The 14494-nt window shown below is 38.9% G+C and overlaps 1 protein-coding gene across 7 annotated transcripts in view; it reads left to right on the top strand.

The window, feature by feature from the left end:
- CORIN (corin, serine peptidase) overlaps positions 1–14494 on the top strand; it is a 255232-nt gene that overhangs the window by 214982 nt on the left and 25756 nt on the right. For 6 of the 7 annotated variants that reach the window (XM_027056350.2, XM_053217397.1, XM_053217394.1 and 3 more), the window contains 3 exons: positions 10539–10655; positions 12963–13012; positions 13161–13335. In XM_027056350.2, the coding sequence (XP_026912151.1) occupies positions 10539–10655; positions 12963–13012; positions 13161–13335 (342 nt within the window). The remainder of the gene's footprint in view (positions 1–10538; positions 10656–12962; positions 13013–13160; positions 13336–14494) is intronic. The other variant, XM_053217396.1, reaches the window with a different exon arrangement.

Consider the following 14494-nt stretch of genomic DNA (forward strand, 5'->3'; position numbering starts at 1 on the left):
CCAGTTAATCAATAAACGTGACCCGATTGGTGTGGCCAACCAGCTTCTTAAACATAAATCCCTTTTAGTATTGCTCCCTTCAAGATTTTTGGTGCAAGTCTTAGTACCATACCACCTAATGATCTTATCATTGTGGCATTTTTTAAAAAGTCGATTTATTTATTTTGAGAGAGAGAGTGAGCAAGTGTGAGCAGGGGAGGAGCAGAGAGAGAGAATCCCAAGCAGACTCTATGCTGTCAGCGTGGAGCCTGACACAGGGCTGGATCTCACAAACCTGAGCCAAAATCAAGAATCGGCCACTTAACTGAATGAGCCACCTAGATGCCTCTCCCACTGTGAGGAGGTGCAGCAGTGGAGAAAATTCATCATGCATGCAGGACAACAATATAAGTGTTTTTCGGTTTTCAAAAAGCCACTTATAGTAATAAGTAGACGGTAGGCATATTCTGAGTAGAAGTTAGCTGAAGCACATCCATAAAAAGTTGTTTTCTTTCACACAGCAGCTTCACGGTTTTTCTGGCAGGCACGTAGCTTGGGCACAGGGAATTCAGTCCTACACATTTCCAAGAAGCTGGTTAAGTGACTGCCTGGGTGAGAAGAAAATCAGATAGTCCAGAGTGTGAGTGTATCGTTCCCTGGAACGTGTTATTCTGGAGTGAGGATGAAGAATAATTTCCCGAAGAAGTGCTGTATCCTAAAGGAAGTAAAAGTGTTTTTTAAGTTCTTCCATGAGACTACTGGGTATGAGGCTTTAATAAACAAAGCAAGGGAAGTCTATCAGTTGTCCTGAAAGCATTGCTGTCTGATTGCCAACAGCAGGCTCTACCAAGAATTTAGATATTTGTTAGAAAACTGAATCTCGGGGTGCCTGGGTGGCTCAGTCGGTTGAGCGGCCGACTTCGGCTCAGGTCATGATCTCCTGGTCCGTGAGTTCGAGCCCCGCGTCGGGCTCTGTGCTGACAGCTCAGAGCCTGGAGCCTGTTTCAGATTCTGTGTCTCCCTCTCTCTCTCTCTGACCCTCCCCCATTCATGCTCTGTCTCCCTCTGTCTCAAAAATAAATAAACGTTAAAAAAAAAAAATCTAGCAAACTGAATCTCAAACTGTGTTGGTAGAGTTAATGAATATTTTATGAACTTAAAAGGAAACTTCTCAGTGGTATAGAGAAATTCGCCGTTATTAATTAGAATGGAACTATGTGGGATTCTGAATTAATCAGATTGTTTTTTACTCTCTTACATTCCATTTTGTGGTGAAAAGTTTATCAGTGGAAAATGGACTCATATCCTGATTTTTAAAACCAACAGATGGTTCTCCAGAATTAAGTACTGTCAAGACTCAGCTTTTAGCCAAAAATACCAGGGCTGATGTGAGCCAGAAGATTCTAGAATGGAAAAAATGCATCTCCATAATGTCTCTGGGGGACTTGGATTCCCCAGTCATCATAATGAATATAGCATTGCCATTGGACATAAATATGAGTGAGTTCTGGGAAGTTAAGAACGTGATTTAAGATAATCCATCAATAATTGACCAAAGAGGCCTGTATTCTCTCTGTTAGAAGTCCTTATCTGGCAGCTTACTCATTTTGGAACTTTTACCAGAAGACTCCTGGTGATGACTAACTTTAGATCTGTTACCTTTTTCATAGTGTCTTTCAAACTTACTGCAGTTTGACCGGCTTTTACCTCCAAGACAAGACTGACAGTCAGCAATGACATTATCTGCATGGCAAACCCACTAGTCTTTTCTTATTATTTATATAGTTTGGGCTCAAAATCCAATTCTTACTCTGGCTGTTAAGACACTGGCCCCTCCCTCCCTCTTTTCTAGCATTCTCCGCGTGTCCATGAACTTTAGACACGATGACCTTATTACTGATGTTCAAACTGCAAACCCATTTCCACCTCAGGGGCTTTTGCCCTCATTGTTCTTCCTGCTTGGAATGCTGATCTGTAGACCTTTACGTGATCACCTCCCTCTCATCATTCATGCCGTCTTAGCTCGTACATCAAACACTTAGAAAGGCCTTCCTTAGCGACCCTAGTTGAAGCAGCTTTCACCCACACCAAGTCATTCTCTGCTTATTTTTCTTTCTTCAAAGCACAGTATTAGAAATTATTTTTAACATGTTTGTTATTTGTTTCTCTAACTAAAATAATAGCCCCTTGAGGAAGGGACTGCGTCTAAATACAACACCCTTGTGTTGTCTCCATTCGCATTACACCTTGTTAACCCCATAGTCATCAGGTTTAGCCTTTGTCCATCTGACTGCGTCATTTGTTCAATTCTGCCAGGATAATGTTCCTCCTGAGATCCAATTCACCTTACAACATTATCAGCTTGAACACTTATGGAGTAACCCAGTATTTCATTTATGAACATAAGTCAAATCTAATTTCTACCCAAGTTTTTATCCTTCCTACCTCTTCTAAACAGTAACAAAGGAACATGTAGAATCTTGACTCTGAGGCATAATCATCTTTTAAGTAAAAAATTTCAATTAAAATCACTTGTAGCAGACATTTATTAAGTTGCTTCCCTGTATCGCTTCCTTTTGGGGACTTGCTTCACTCCTCATTCTATCCTTGGGATCCAAATGGGAGCTGCCATTTTGTACATGAACCACTCTTCTTGGCCTCAGTGACTGGTTGAGGGGGAGGGACCTAACCCAAGCTGAACCAATCAAGGGACTTCACTTCTAGGTCACAGTGATTGGATTTGGGATACTTAAAGTTCTTCAACAAGATTTGTTTTTGGCTGAGCTAGAAGAAGAGACTTCTTTCCTTTTTGTTCACAAAGATGAATGAATTTGAGTTTAGAAGAGCAGGCAGCCTGTCCTCTGGTCTGTGGAAAGTCACATGGAGACAATAAAGCCACCCTCACATCACCTCCTGCTTCTTCTCACAGAAGAGGGTAGATGAGAGGTAGAGGGTCCTGAGGGCTCTTGGTTCTCTGGCACCCACTTTTCTGAAGACCATCCACATCTCCTTAGAAATTGATTACATTTCTAGGTTTTCATACTCAGATATTCCAGTGGTATTTTAGGGGCTAAAATCCTGAGGTTTTTTTTGTTTGTTTGTTTATGTAAAACTAGTAACTGAATATATACATGAAAAAAAATATGTACATATATATACTTAATATATATGTATATATATACATATACATATATATAAGTGTACACTTATACACACATGTATATATGTATATATAATAAATATGTATATATAAAATAAATATGTATATATAATAAACATATAAAAACCTCAGTGTATGTGTATGTGTGTATATATATATATATATATATATACACACATACTGAAATCCCTAAAGTTTGAATTATTTTATCTTATATCCAGAGACATAGTCTGTCTTAATTGAATAAAGGGGTATTTTCTATACTTCTATAGTTTTCAAGAGGAGGAAGAAACAGGCACTTGACAAAGCAAGACTTCTGTTAGAAAAATTAATTCTACTCTGGCTCACAGTCTTTCTGAATTAGTGGAACAAAAAAATGGCGTATTGTAGTTGAAATTGGTAATCTCTGCTTTTATATTGATCAACTGAAAAGTGAAGACAAAGAGGAAACACTTTCTTTGAAACTAAACTCAAGCCACTCTCAATAAAATGTTGAATCTGTTTCTTAAAAAGAGTTTAAAAAATTTTCCAAAGGTTTTCTGCAAGTTATCAAAAAAGCCATGGAATTTTCTGCACATAAAATAGACCAAAGGACCGAAGGAAAGAGTTGAATAATGTAGATTCTTTCTTTTTAAATTTATTTTTTTAATGTTTATTTATATTTGAGAGAGAAAAAGAGAGAGTGCATGAGCCAAAGAGAGACAGAGAGAGATGGGCACAAAATCTGAAAGAGGCTCCAGGCTGTCAGCACAGAGCCTGACACAGGACTCAAACTCACAAGCTGTGAGATCATGACCTGAGCCAAAGTTGGACGCTTAACCAACTGAGCCATGCAAGTGCCCTGGGCTAGTGTGCATTCTGAAAGAGGCAGACACTTTTGCTCAAAAGTATACTTACCACTTGACCCCATGTACTCCATTTGTTTCATAAGATTGAATTTTAAAAACGATCAAATGACATTTTAATTAAAAATTTTTATGATTGGTTGATTGTTTCACTTTTAATGACATGTTTATTTTCAACAATACTTTTTAAAATTAATTTAATTTAACTTAATTTTTTTTAACTTAGAGAGTGCACACACATGCAAGAGCAAGGAAGGGGCAGAGAAAGAGAATCTGAGCCACCCAGGCATTCGATATTAATTTTATTTTCTAACTTATGTTAGAATAATGTATAGTTAATAGTTATATTTTATAAACTTATATTTTACTTCATGTTATAATTTTAGATAAATATGGATTAAAAACCTAGTTTTATTGATGTTTAAATTTTATGAAATATCAATACTGTGATTTAATTTAAATTCATAACATTCTCCTCTCTGCTTGGGGATAGTTTTTGTCACTTGGACCTATAGCTCATTGCCTCATACAGTTCTTATACTCTACCTCTGAGACAGACCAATGAATAAAATTATATGCCTTCAGTTAGGATTTCAACAAAAATATTTTTAGAAATACTAAGTTTACTGGAAAAATTAACTCAGACTTTATGCTGTCCTTTAAACATTACTACCAGGGGGAAGTTTTCCTGTATAAAGCATAAGCTAAGCTAACTTACCAGACAAATGACTCTATAGTGATACTCATTCCTGCTTTGTTTTAAACCTATTATTGCCTTCTTGTCAGAATTTCCAGGTCATCTTTCTATTTGACAAAATAATTTAACTAATTTTTTAATAACATGTCTAGTCTATAGAAACCAAACAGAGATAATAATGTGACAGTGTTCACAAAAATATTTCTGAATTCAGAGAGCTAAATGTTTAGTGGAGACGTTCCAAGTTCTGAACAGGATATTTAGAAGAGCAAATAACGTATTTTGTCTACTACACTAGACATTTATATTTCAAGACCAACTGTTAGTATTGAAGATGAAAACTCAGATTACTTTTCCCCAGCAGTAGCCACAAGAGAACAGACTTTGCCCTGCTACTGAAATGTGTAACCTTTCTAGGTAATTCCTCCCCTGTTCTCTTGCTGCCAAAAGTGAAGAAGCCTTTGGTTTCTGGGAATTTGTGCTGACCTTCATTGTTTAAGCAACCCCAACATAAGGATAACACAAGCATTGAATGCCTTATTACTGAACACTGGGTGCCTTCAGCGTGGGAGGACAGGTCCGACTATCTAGAGATCTGGTTGCTCACCTAAGCCTTGAAATGCATCCATGTGTCATTCCTTTCAGAATGTCAAGATGTTTTAGAATTCTGGAGAAGTTCTGTCTTCTCATTTTGGGGGCAGAGGAAGAATTATACATTTTAAAATATATATATGTCTTATGGCCACACAATTCAAGAAGCAAATTTGGAAATCCTTTTGCTTTTCTGTGCAGTACTGCCCCTCGACCCAGAGCAGAGGGCCCTGGCCCTGGGCTCCATGATTTAGAGCAGTGGTTCTCCACCAGGCTTAACTTTGCCCCTCAAGCGGCATTTGGAAACGTCTGTCAGACCCTTTTAATTGTCAGTCCAGGGGTGGCTACTAGCATCTCGTGGGTAGAAGTCAGGGATGACACTAAACATCCTAAAGAGCACCAGACGACTCCGCCCAGTGAGTAATTATCTGGTCTAAAATGTCAACAGTGCCGAGGATAAGAAACCCTGATTTAGAGTGAACACTCTGGCCTTCCTCCCCAGCCATGCCTCACCCCATGGGGCAAGGAATCTGTCTTGCCCACCTGGAGCCTGGTCTGCTATCTGAAGCAATGCCTTCAAAGTGTGGTCCCAGACCAGCGGCGGCCGCATCACCTGGGATCTTGTTAGAAGGGTAGCCTTTGCGGCCCCATCTCAGACTCACTGAATCAGGGAATCTGGGAGTGGGGCCAGCAAGCTTTGTTGTAACAGGTCCTCCAGGTGATGATGAATGCCAAGGTTTGAAACCACTGTTCCAAAGAGGCCAAAATCCTATATTCCGAGCCTAAAAGATACGTTGGTCAAGATGGCAAGATAGAAACAGGTGAACACAGGGGAAGGGAAGGAAAAGTAAAATAAGGTAAAAAACAGAGAGGGAGGCAAACCATAAGAAACTCTTAAATATAGAGAACAAACTGAGGGTTGCTGGAGGGGAGGAGAGTGAGGCTAAATGGGGGATGGGCATTATGGAGGGCACTTGTGATGAGCATTGGGTGTTATATGTAAACGACGAATCATTAAATTCTATTCCTGAAACTAATATTACACTATATGTTCACTAACTTGAATTTAAATAAAATCTTGGGGGGGGGGAAAAAGGGAAGATAGAAGACATGTTCTTTAACAGCTTGTGAATTTGATTTATAACATCTAAATATGTAGACATATCTTATGTGGGCCTCCATTTGTACCCTTACAAATGTTTGGCCCCCACGAATGTTTGGGATGGGTCTGTATCTGTGTCTCAGTTTTCTCAGACTGTCAGGCTGTCAAATGAGGGCACTGGATTAGGTTGTCCCTTATTTTCTTTCTCTGTATATGATTTCATGGCTGCTATAGAAACATTCGGGGTTGATTATATTCCCTGCACACACTTTCTTAGGATACAGTGACTTTGATGCCTAATTACTAGTAAAATGGGTTTTGCTCTTTTGCTGTCTACCCAACAGACTTTCTTTAATTTGGTAAAATATGGAAAAAGGTAAGTCAAAATCACTACCGACTGTCAAACCAAATTTGAGCAGCTAAGTTCCAGATACCTTTTAATAGCATGATTTACACTTTGTGCATAGTTATAAAAGTTAAAAAGTCCTTACGCATATATTCTTGATGAGTATGTAAATTGCCATTAGTGTTTGAAGGGAAAATCCATACTGTGAGTCAAAGATTTCCATTTTCATTTGATACTTTTATATCTAGGAAATTATTTTTATTTTGGGCAACTGTGCATGTAGGCAAAGGTGAACAGTTAAAAGGGTTAACTGCTGTTTTTTGTTGTAACAAAAATTGGAAACAGCCTACCTGTGGGTTAATAGTGGGCTGGGTAAGTAAATGTATGTACATCCATATAATGGTAAAACTCTGCAGCTGTAAAAAGAACACGGCATGTGTTGTTAATGAAGAGGGACCACGTGGTGTTCGAAGTGTTAGGAGTGGTCCTCTGGCATCAGACCACCGGGATTCAAATCCCAGTTCTGCCATCTAGTCACTGTGTGACCTTGGGCAAGGTACCTACTCTCTTTTTACCTGAATTTTTTCATCTCCGAAAAAGGGAATAATGATGCCTACTTTCCAACATTGTTCAGAGGATTAAAGAAGATAAAATAGTGCAGTTGACAAATGTTAACTATTTTTACGGAAAGCCTTCCAAGATAAATCACTAAATAAAAATATCATCAGTACAACACAGAACAAGGTGTGTAGATTAAAAAAAAATACAACAGAAAACAAGGTGTATGGACTAAAAAAATCTATGTATATATACATGAATTACAGCTAAAGCTCGGCAAGGATACTCTCAGATGCTATTTATGGAGGTTGTTTCTATACATCTGGAATGGGAAGAATATTTTTTCACAGTATAATTTGTATTATTTTTTCCAGGTATAAGTATTTTTTTAATTTTAAAACTTATCTAAAGAAAAAATTTTAAAAATTGAAATCACACAGATGCTCAGATTCTGTATGATGTCAGAAATACAACCATATGGATTTCCTGATATTTTTTTAATGAGCCATAGAATGGCATTTCTGGGGCTGAAAGATTTGTTTTCTGTGTATGAAAAGCATTCTAGTATTTAAGAATTTCATGGGAAACTAATTTTTGTAATGACATTCCCCTCTTCTTGATGATGAATTTCTTATATTTTCCACTTGATGTAAGTGAGAGATTCAGACTAAATTGCCTTTCTTGTTGGAGATTAATGAATGAAATGCAGAAACATCCCATGTGCCTTGCTCTGTGGAGACCTTTTTTCAGGGTAACTGAAGTTGCCTTGCAGATTGAAAGACTGAAGTTTCCTTTGCAATGATTTTTCTATCCACCATCAGTGCAAATCCTATGCTGAATAGACTTCCCTGTGCAAATCCCTTTTGCCTTATAAATACCTGCCTAAAGAATGACTTAAACAACAAATTTAATCTGATGCTTATCTTCCTTTGTCTTTTGGCCAGTAAAATGCCTGGATTTAGGAGGCTCCCAAGTTGTTCTACCACAGAACATAATTCTCAGGATGCAGGTATCAGGAGAAATACTGTCAGTGGTATTTGTGACCTCTGTCTGACATTGAAAGTTTCCCTCTCACTATGCCTCCACATACGCAACTTCTGAGATTAACAGAAAGCCATACTCTCATTTTGGTCAAGGACAAGGAAAACCCTCATTTTGCAGTAGGTTTTGTGAACTCTTCAACGACCTCACGGTTCATTCAAGTTTCTAACTAAATTTAAATCTGGTGGAACTCTTCTTAAAGTGTGGTCAGGGTGCATGCTCTTTGCTTTAACATCCAGTGATTAGAATCCATTCATTATTAAGGGCTCTGTTTTGTTTTTTTCTTTGGCTCTTATTCTGTCATCAGTTCTCTTTAGAGGGTTTCCCTCTTTTTAAAAGTAACAGGATTTGGGGAAGGTTTTGTTCCTTTTGTTTTCTATGATGAGATTAGTTAAATCTCATAAAGTGAAAATTTTAGAAATAATTTTTAAATAATAATCAGCTGCAATGTTCATTTCCCTTTCAATGCCACTGAACCGAACTTTGCTTCCCTTTTGTGCCCTCTACACCACGCACTCTTTTTTTTCAAAAAGTGTCATCCATCCGTTATCGGAAAAGAAAGTCACTAAGCATGAAGACTTGATGCTGACACAATTTCAGGATTTCCAGGTTCATTCGAACCCTCAGTGCTGTTGCCATTGTCCTCAGTTATCTTTGATGTGTTTCTTCAAACACTTCCACCAGGGAACGAATCCGTATACCTGTCACTTTCCTTGTCATCATGAGCCCCTGACATCCCCAACTTTCATCTGAGGAGCTCACCGTTTACTTGGAAAGAAAGATAGAGGCTATCCGATTTGAAGTCTCTACTCCCCTCCAACTTCAGCCAAGTATCATCTTCCTTCCAGGTTTAGAAGCAGCCCTCCTTCCTCCTGTCTAAATTCCTTCCTCCACCTCGTCTACCCTGGGGCTTCAGGTGATGGAACTACAAAAGGTTTTCGCCTAAAAGAGCCAATTATTTCATGAAGAAGAGAATATTTTACATAAAACCTGCATACTTTTGAACCCCCATTTTCAATCTTTGGATTGAAAACCCAAGGTTTTCAATCTTGGATGTGGTGTAACCATATGTGCTTGAATGGTTGAATAAGACGTTCACAGAAAAGGATTCAGAGAAGTTGATTAAGAAGACCGGTAAAGAGGAAAATAATAGTGTTTAACTCCCATTTCTATTTTCCAGAGCTTTTCCTGACTTTTGGTGCATAAAGATTTTATAGTATGTTGAGAAAAATCATTACAGTTTTGTGCTGTCCAAATAGATATTACATAGCAATCAATTTAGTTATTTACTTCTTTGGTTTTTACTGTATTTACTTCATTTTAAGGTATCGCTGCATTGCAGGATTACATTGGGCAAGAAGAGAGGAGAAAAAAAATCCCAGGCAGATAAATTTTATCTTGCTTTTTTTGATCCCTGCCCGAAGTTGCTCTTGTTTTTGAGATATTGGAACTTTTATGTCATATACGTTAGAATCCGAACACCTCACAAAGTTCAAGTACATGTCAGTGGAGAGCATGATTAAAACAGCTGTAACAGTTGAGATTTTTCAACGTTTATTTATTTTTGGGACAGAGAGAGACAGAGCATGAATGGGGGAGGGGCAGAGGGAGAGGGAGACACAGAATCAGAAACAGGCTCCAGGCTCTGAGCCATCAGCCCAGAGCATGACGCGGGGCTCGAACTCACTGACCGCGAGATCGTGACCTGGCTGAAGTCGGACGCTTAACCGACTGCGCCACCCAGGCGCCCCAAGATTTTTATTGCTTTAGTATATACTTTTAGTAGCTTCCTCTTCTATTGATCACATTCCATGCCAAATTTCTAATACAACCCCCCCACTCTTGAAATATTGACTTATAATGTAATGTTTCTTTTTGGTTTTTTTTGTTTGTTTGTTTTAAAAAAATTTTTTTAATGTTTATTTATTTCTGAGACAGAGAGAGACAGAGCATGAGTGAGGGAGGGGCAGAGAGAGAAGGAGACACAGAATCAGAAGCAGGCTCCAGGCTCTGAGCTGTCAGCACAGAGCCCGACGCGGGGCTCGAACTCACAAACCATGAGATCATGACCTGAGCCGAAGTCAGTCTCTCAACCAACTGAGCCACCCAGGCGCCCCTGTAATGTTTCTTTTTGAAAGACAATGAGTGTTAAATAATGATGTGGCCTGTCAAAGATCACTGTGCTTTGAATATTTCATTGTTATTTGTCCTTCTATTAGAGAACCATCTGTGACTAAATTGGTACAGGGACAGGAGCAAGACCAGGAGTGGCTGACGTTACACTCCAACTGGGAGAGCCTCAATGGGACCACTTTGCATGCACTGCTGGTAAAAGGGTAAGACACTCTTCACAAGAGCTGTGTAGAGTGGATTATGGAGCAGGAATCTATCATCAGGGGCTTTCTCCTGTTTCTAATTTAGCATAATCCAAATGTATCACATCAATAAAGAACTTCCATAGAATGGTGATTGGCCTTCATATTTCAACATTGTTTTGCTTTATCTCTTCTTTCTAGACACAGATTCTTTTCTCTTGCTAATTACATTTTTCTTTAATGAAGATTACAGAAACTATTATGGTGAAGGAAGAGGAACTTAGATTCTAATTTTGGAGCTTTTTCAAATCCTATCCAAAGTAAATTCTCATGTCTAATATCCTACAGATGCTACATGGAACTAGTTAGGAGGGAATTGAAGTGATGAGAACTGATCAAACTTGGAGAGTCTGAGGGAAAAATTGACACAAAATGAAATTATAATCGAGTAGCCTTGAAAGTCCACTTGCTCTGGTCTTAAAAAACCTACATTGTATAGGTAGACAGAGAAACTATAAGCTAGTAAACAAAATAAATTTCAGATATTTGGAAATACTACAAAGAAATTAAAGGTAACAAGATAGAGAGTAAGTAGGAGACAGGACTTCAGGTTGTGGGAAGGCAAAAAGCAAACATGTGTTTTCTGAATTATATAACTTATTGATACAAATAATTACACATATCCCCATGCAAATTTACCAAGAAATGAAAATATAGCAGATCCTCAAAAGGGAATGTGGACATGGCATATTTAGGGATACTTCTTTTTTTCTGAGAGGTCTAGGATTCTAAGCATGTCACGGTATTTTTTTTTTTTAATTTTTTAAAGTTTATTTAGTTTTGAGAGAGACAGAGACATAGTGGGGGAGGGGCAGAGAGAGAGCGAGAGAGAGAGAGAATGAATGCCAAACAGGCTCCATGCCCCCAGTACAGAGCTCGATGCGGGGCTTAAACTTATGAAACCATGAGATCATATATACTAAAGCAAAAACCGTCAAAACTGAGTCAGTAGCCTAACTGCTTAACTGACTGAGCCACCGAGGCGCCCCATTGACAGTCTCAAAGTATCTTTTGTTTTTTTAAATGTATACTGTGAATAAATGCTTCATGGTTGAAAGAAAACTTTGTGATTGAAACTTAATATTCCCTACATTGAATTCTCTTGTGCAGTCACATTGATAGATGCTTAAACATGGCCCATGTTCTTACTTTTAAAGGTTAACCCTGGTTTTTAGAAAAGTCTTTCTTTACTGAACCCATTATTCCTGTAATTCTACTGACTGGTTCTGATCCTGCCATCTAGAGTTACATGGAATAAATTTAACCCCCTTCTTGTCAGCCAATCATAGATCCACATTAAAATTTTATTTTAAGTTTACTTATTTTGAGAGAAAGAGAGAGAGAGAGAGCCAGAGAGAGAGAGGGAGAGAGAGAATCCCAAGCAGGCTTCTCACTGCCAGCACAGAGCCTGATGTGGGGTTCGAACCCACGAAACTGTGAGATCATGACCTGAGCCAAAACCGAGTTGGATGTTCAACCAACTGAGTCACCCAGGCAGGTGCCCTAGATCCACATTTTATTATTACAAGTATCTTCATGATTCTTTTCCAGTCTAAATATTCAATTCCTTTATCTGTTCTCTAACTTTCTGAAGTAATATTTTATCTCTCTAAACTATTTGCAACTTGTTTTGAACATCCACACCCTCTCCCTAAGCATAAAAATCTGACATGCTCCTTTCTCACTAGAGATTCTAAGAAATCACCCAATTCCCTTGCCTTCCTCTCCTTACTTTGAAAATTATGGTTTGACATAAGACTCTTAAAAACTGAGAATAAACTGAGGGCTGAAGGGGGGTGGCAGGGAGGGGAAATTGGGTGATGGGCATTGAGGAGGGCACCTGTTGGGATGAGCACTGAGTGTTTTATGGAAACCAATTTGACAATAAATTTCATATTAAAAAAAAGAAAAAAAAAGAAAATTATGGTCTGAGTCAATATTCTGGGCGGTGCCACCAGCCAAGATGATGTGGGAGACTTTGCTAAAAGTAGTTTCTTTTCCCACACATGTGAAAATACATTATGATGATATTAAATAAACTAAAAAAAAAAAAAAAAGTAAACATCCTCCATATGCCGTCATTTCCAAGGTGGTATTTGACAATAGCCCTGCCTCAAGAATTCCTGCACCAGTACAGATAATCATTACTCAAAGAATACAACCTCTGGGAACAGTGGAACCTATGTCTTGCTTTTCGGTGGTAAAGTGTTTGAAGTGAGTGATAAATATGTGACTTAACACTATGCCATTTTATGTTTCCAAATCTAGGCAGCCTTGTCAGAGCAGAAGTAAGATTTCTCTTCTGTGTACTAAACAAGGTGAGAGAATTAGTGGTGTAGCAATGGAATACGAACTTCACTGGGTTGGCTCAGGGCAAAAACAGTAACTTGCACTTAACAGCAAAGATCTAAGCATGGAGCTGGGTTTGTTGGTGAATCACCCGCTGTCTTTCCTGCTCCCTGGTAGACTGTGGGCACCGCCCTGCTGCCCGAATGAACAAGAGGATCCTTGGGGGTCGAACGAGTCGTCCTGGAAGATGGCCATGGCAGTGTTCCCTGCAGAGTGAACCCAGTGGACACATTTGTGGCTGTGTCCTCATTGCCAAGAAGTGGGTCCTGACGGTTGCCCACTGCTTTGAGGGGTAAGCTCCATCCTTCAGCTTTGCCTCAACCTGATCATTCTGTCACTTGGGCATTCTTAGTGTCTTATATAATTCAGCGAAGCCACTTCAGTGCAGAAGCCACAGTTGATTTACTTCCTTTATCTGCTTAGATTTTCCTACCCTTGATGTTGTCATCCTATGTATGTGCTGATCACTTATTGGCAATCATATTGTTTATGATTTTTCCCTAAAGAGGGGGGAAGTGGAAGAAAGAGGTTTAGAAGGTTGGCTCTCCAGCTAGCATTAGTCTCTTTTCCAGCCCCCTTAAATACGTCAACTACATCTGAAGTTCAACAGAGGGGATTTATGTTTCCTATAGTGAGGTTAGCTGGGAGGATTTGTGAGGAGTTTGAGAAGCAGAGTTAAAGGCACCCCAATATGTGTATTAGGGTTCTCAGAGAATGAGAGAGGAGGGGTGAAATTATTTTAAGAAATTGTCTCACATGATTGTGCGGGTGCTGGTGGGTCCAAAACCTAATGGTGTAGATTGGCAGCCTAGAGTCTCAGGGAGAGGTTCAGTTTGAATGCAAAGGCAGACTGCTGGCTGAATTCCTTCTTGCTCAGGGGAGACCCGTCTTTGTTCTCTTAAAGTCTCCAGTTTCTGGGATGAGGATAATCATATTATGGAGGGTAGTCTGCTTTATTCAAAGTCCACCAATTTAAATGTTAATCTTGCCCAAGATACCTTCACGAAAGCATCCAGAACAATGTTTCACCAAATATTTGGGCACCATGGCCTAACTTCATTGGCATATAAAATTCATCATCACAATATGCCTGAAGGGACTAGAAAAATGAGATAAAGGGGAACCCTACCCTAAATTGACAAATATCACTGCACCTGTTCTATCGACTGTGTATTTTAGGAGCCAAAAAAACAAAAAACAAAACAAAACAAAACAAAAAACCAAAAAAAAGCAAAAAAGAACAAAAAAAATCACCCCAAATCAAACAATAACAACAACAAACAAACAAAAAATCCAATATTGGGGGTCAGACGTTTGGAGGTGACATGGCCAGCGCAGTTTGTCTCTGATCATCAATGTCTGGGGCCTTGGTTGAAAGATTCTAAGGCTGAGGGCTAGAACCATCGGAAGGCAGGCAGTCGGTGCGGCCTGTTGGCTGGGGCTTTAGTACA

This window comes from Acinonyx jubatus, chromosome B1 (genome assembly GCF_027475565.1).
Source record: "Acinonyx jubatus isolate Ajub_Pintada_27869175 chromosome B1, VMU_Ajub_asm_v1.0, whole genome shotgun sequence".
NCBI classification, from domain to species: domain Eukaryota; kingdom Metazoa; phylum Chordata; class Mammalia; order Carnivora; family Felidae; genus Acinonyx; species Acinonyx jubatus.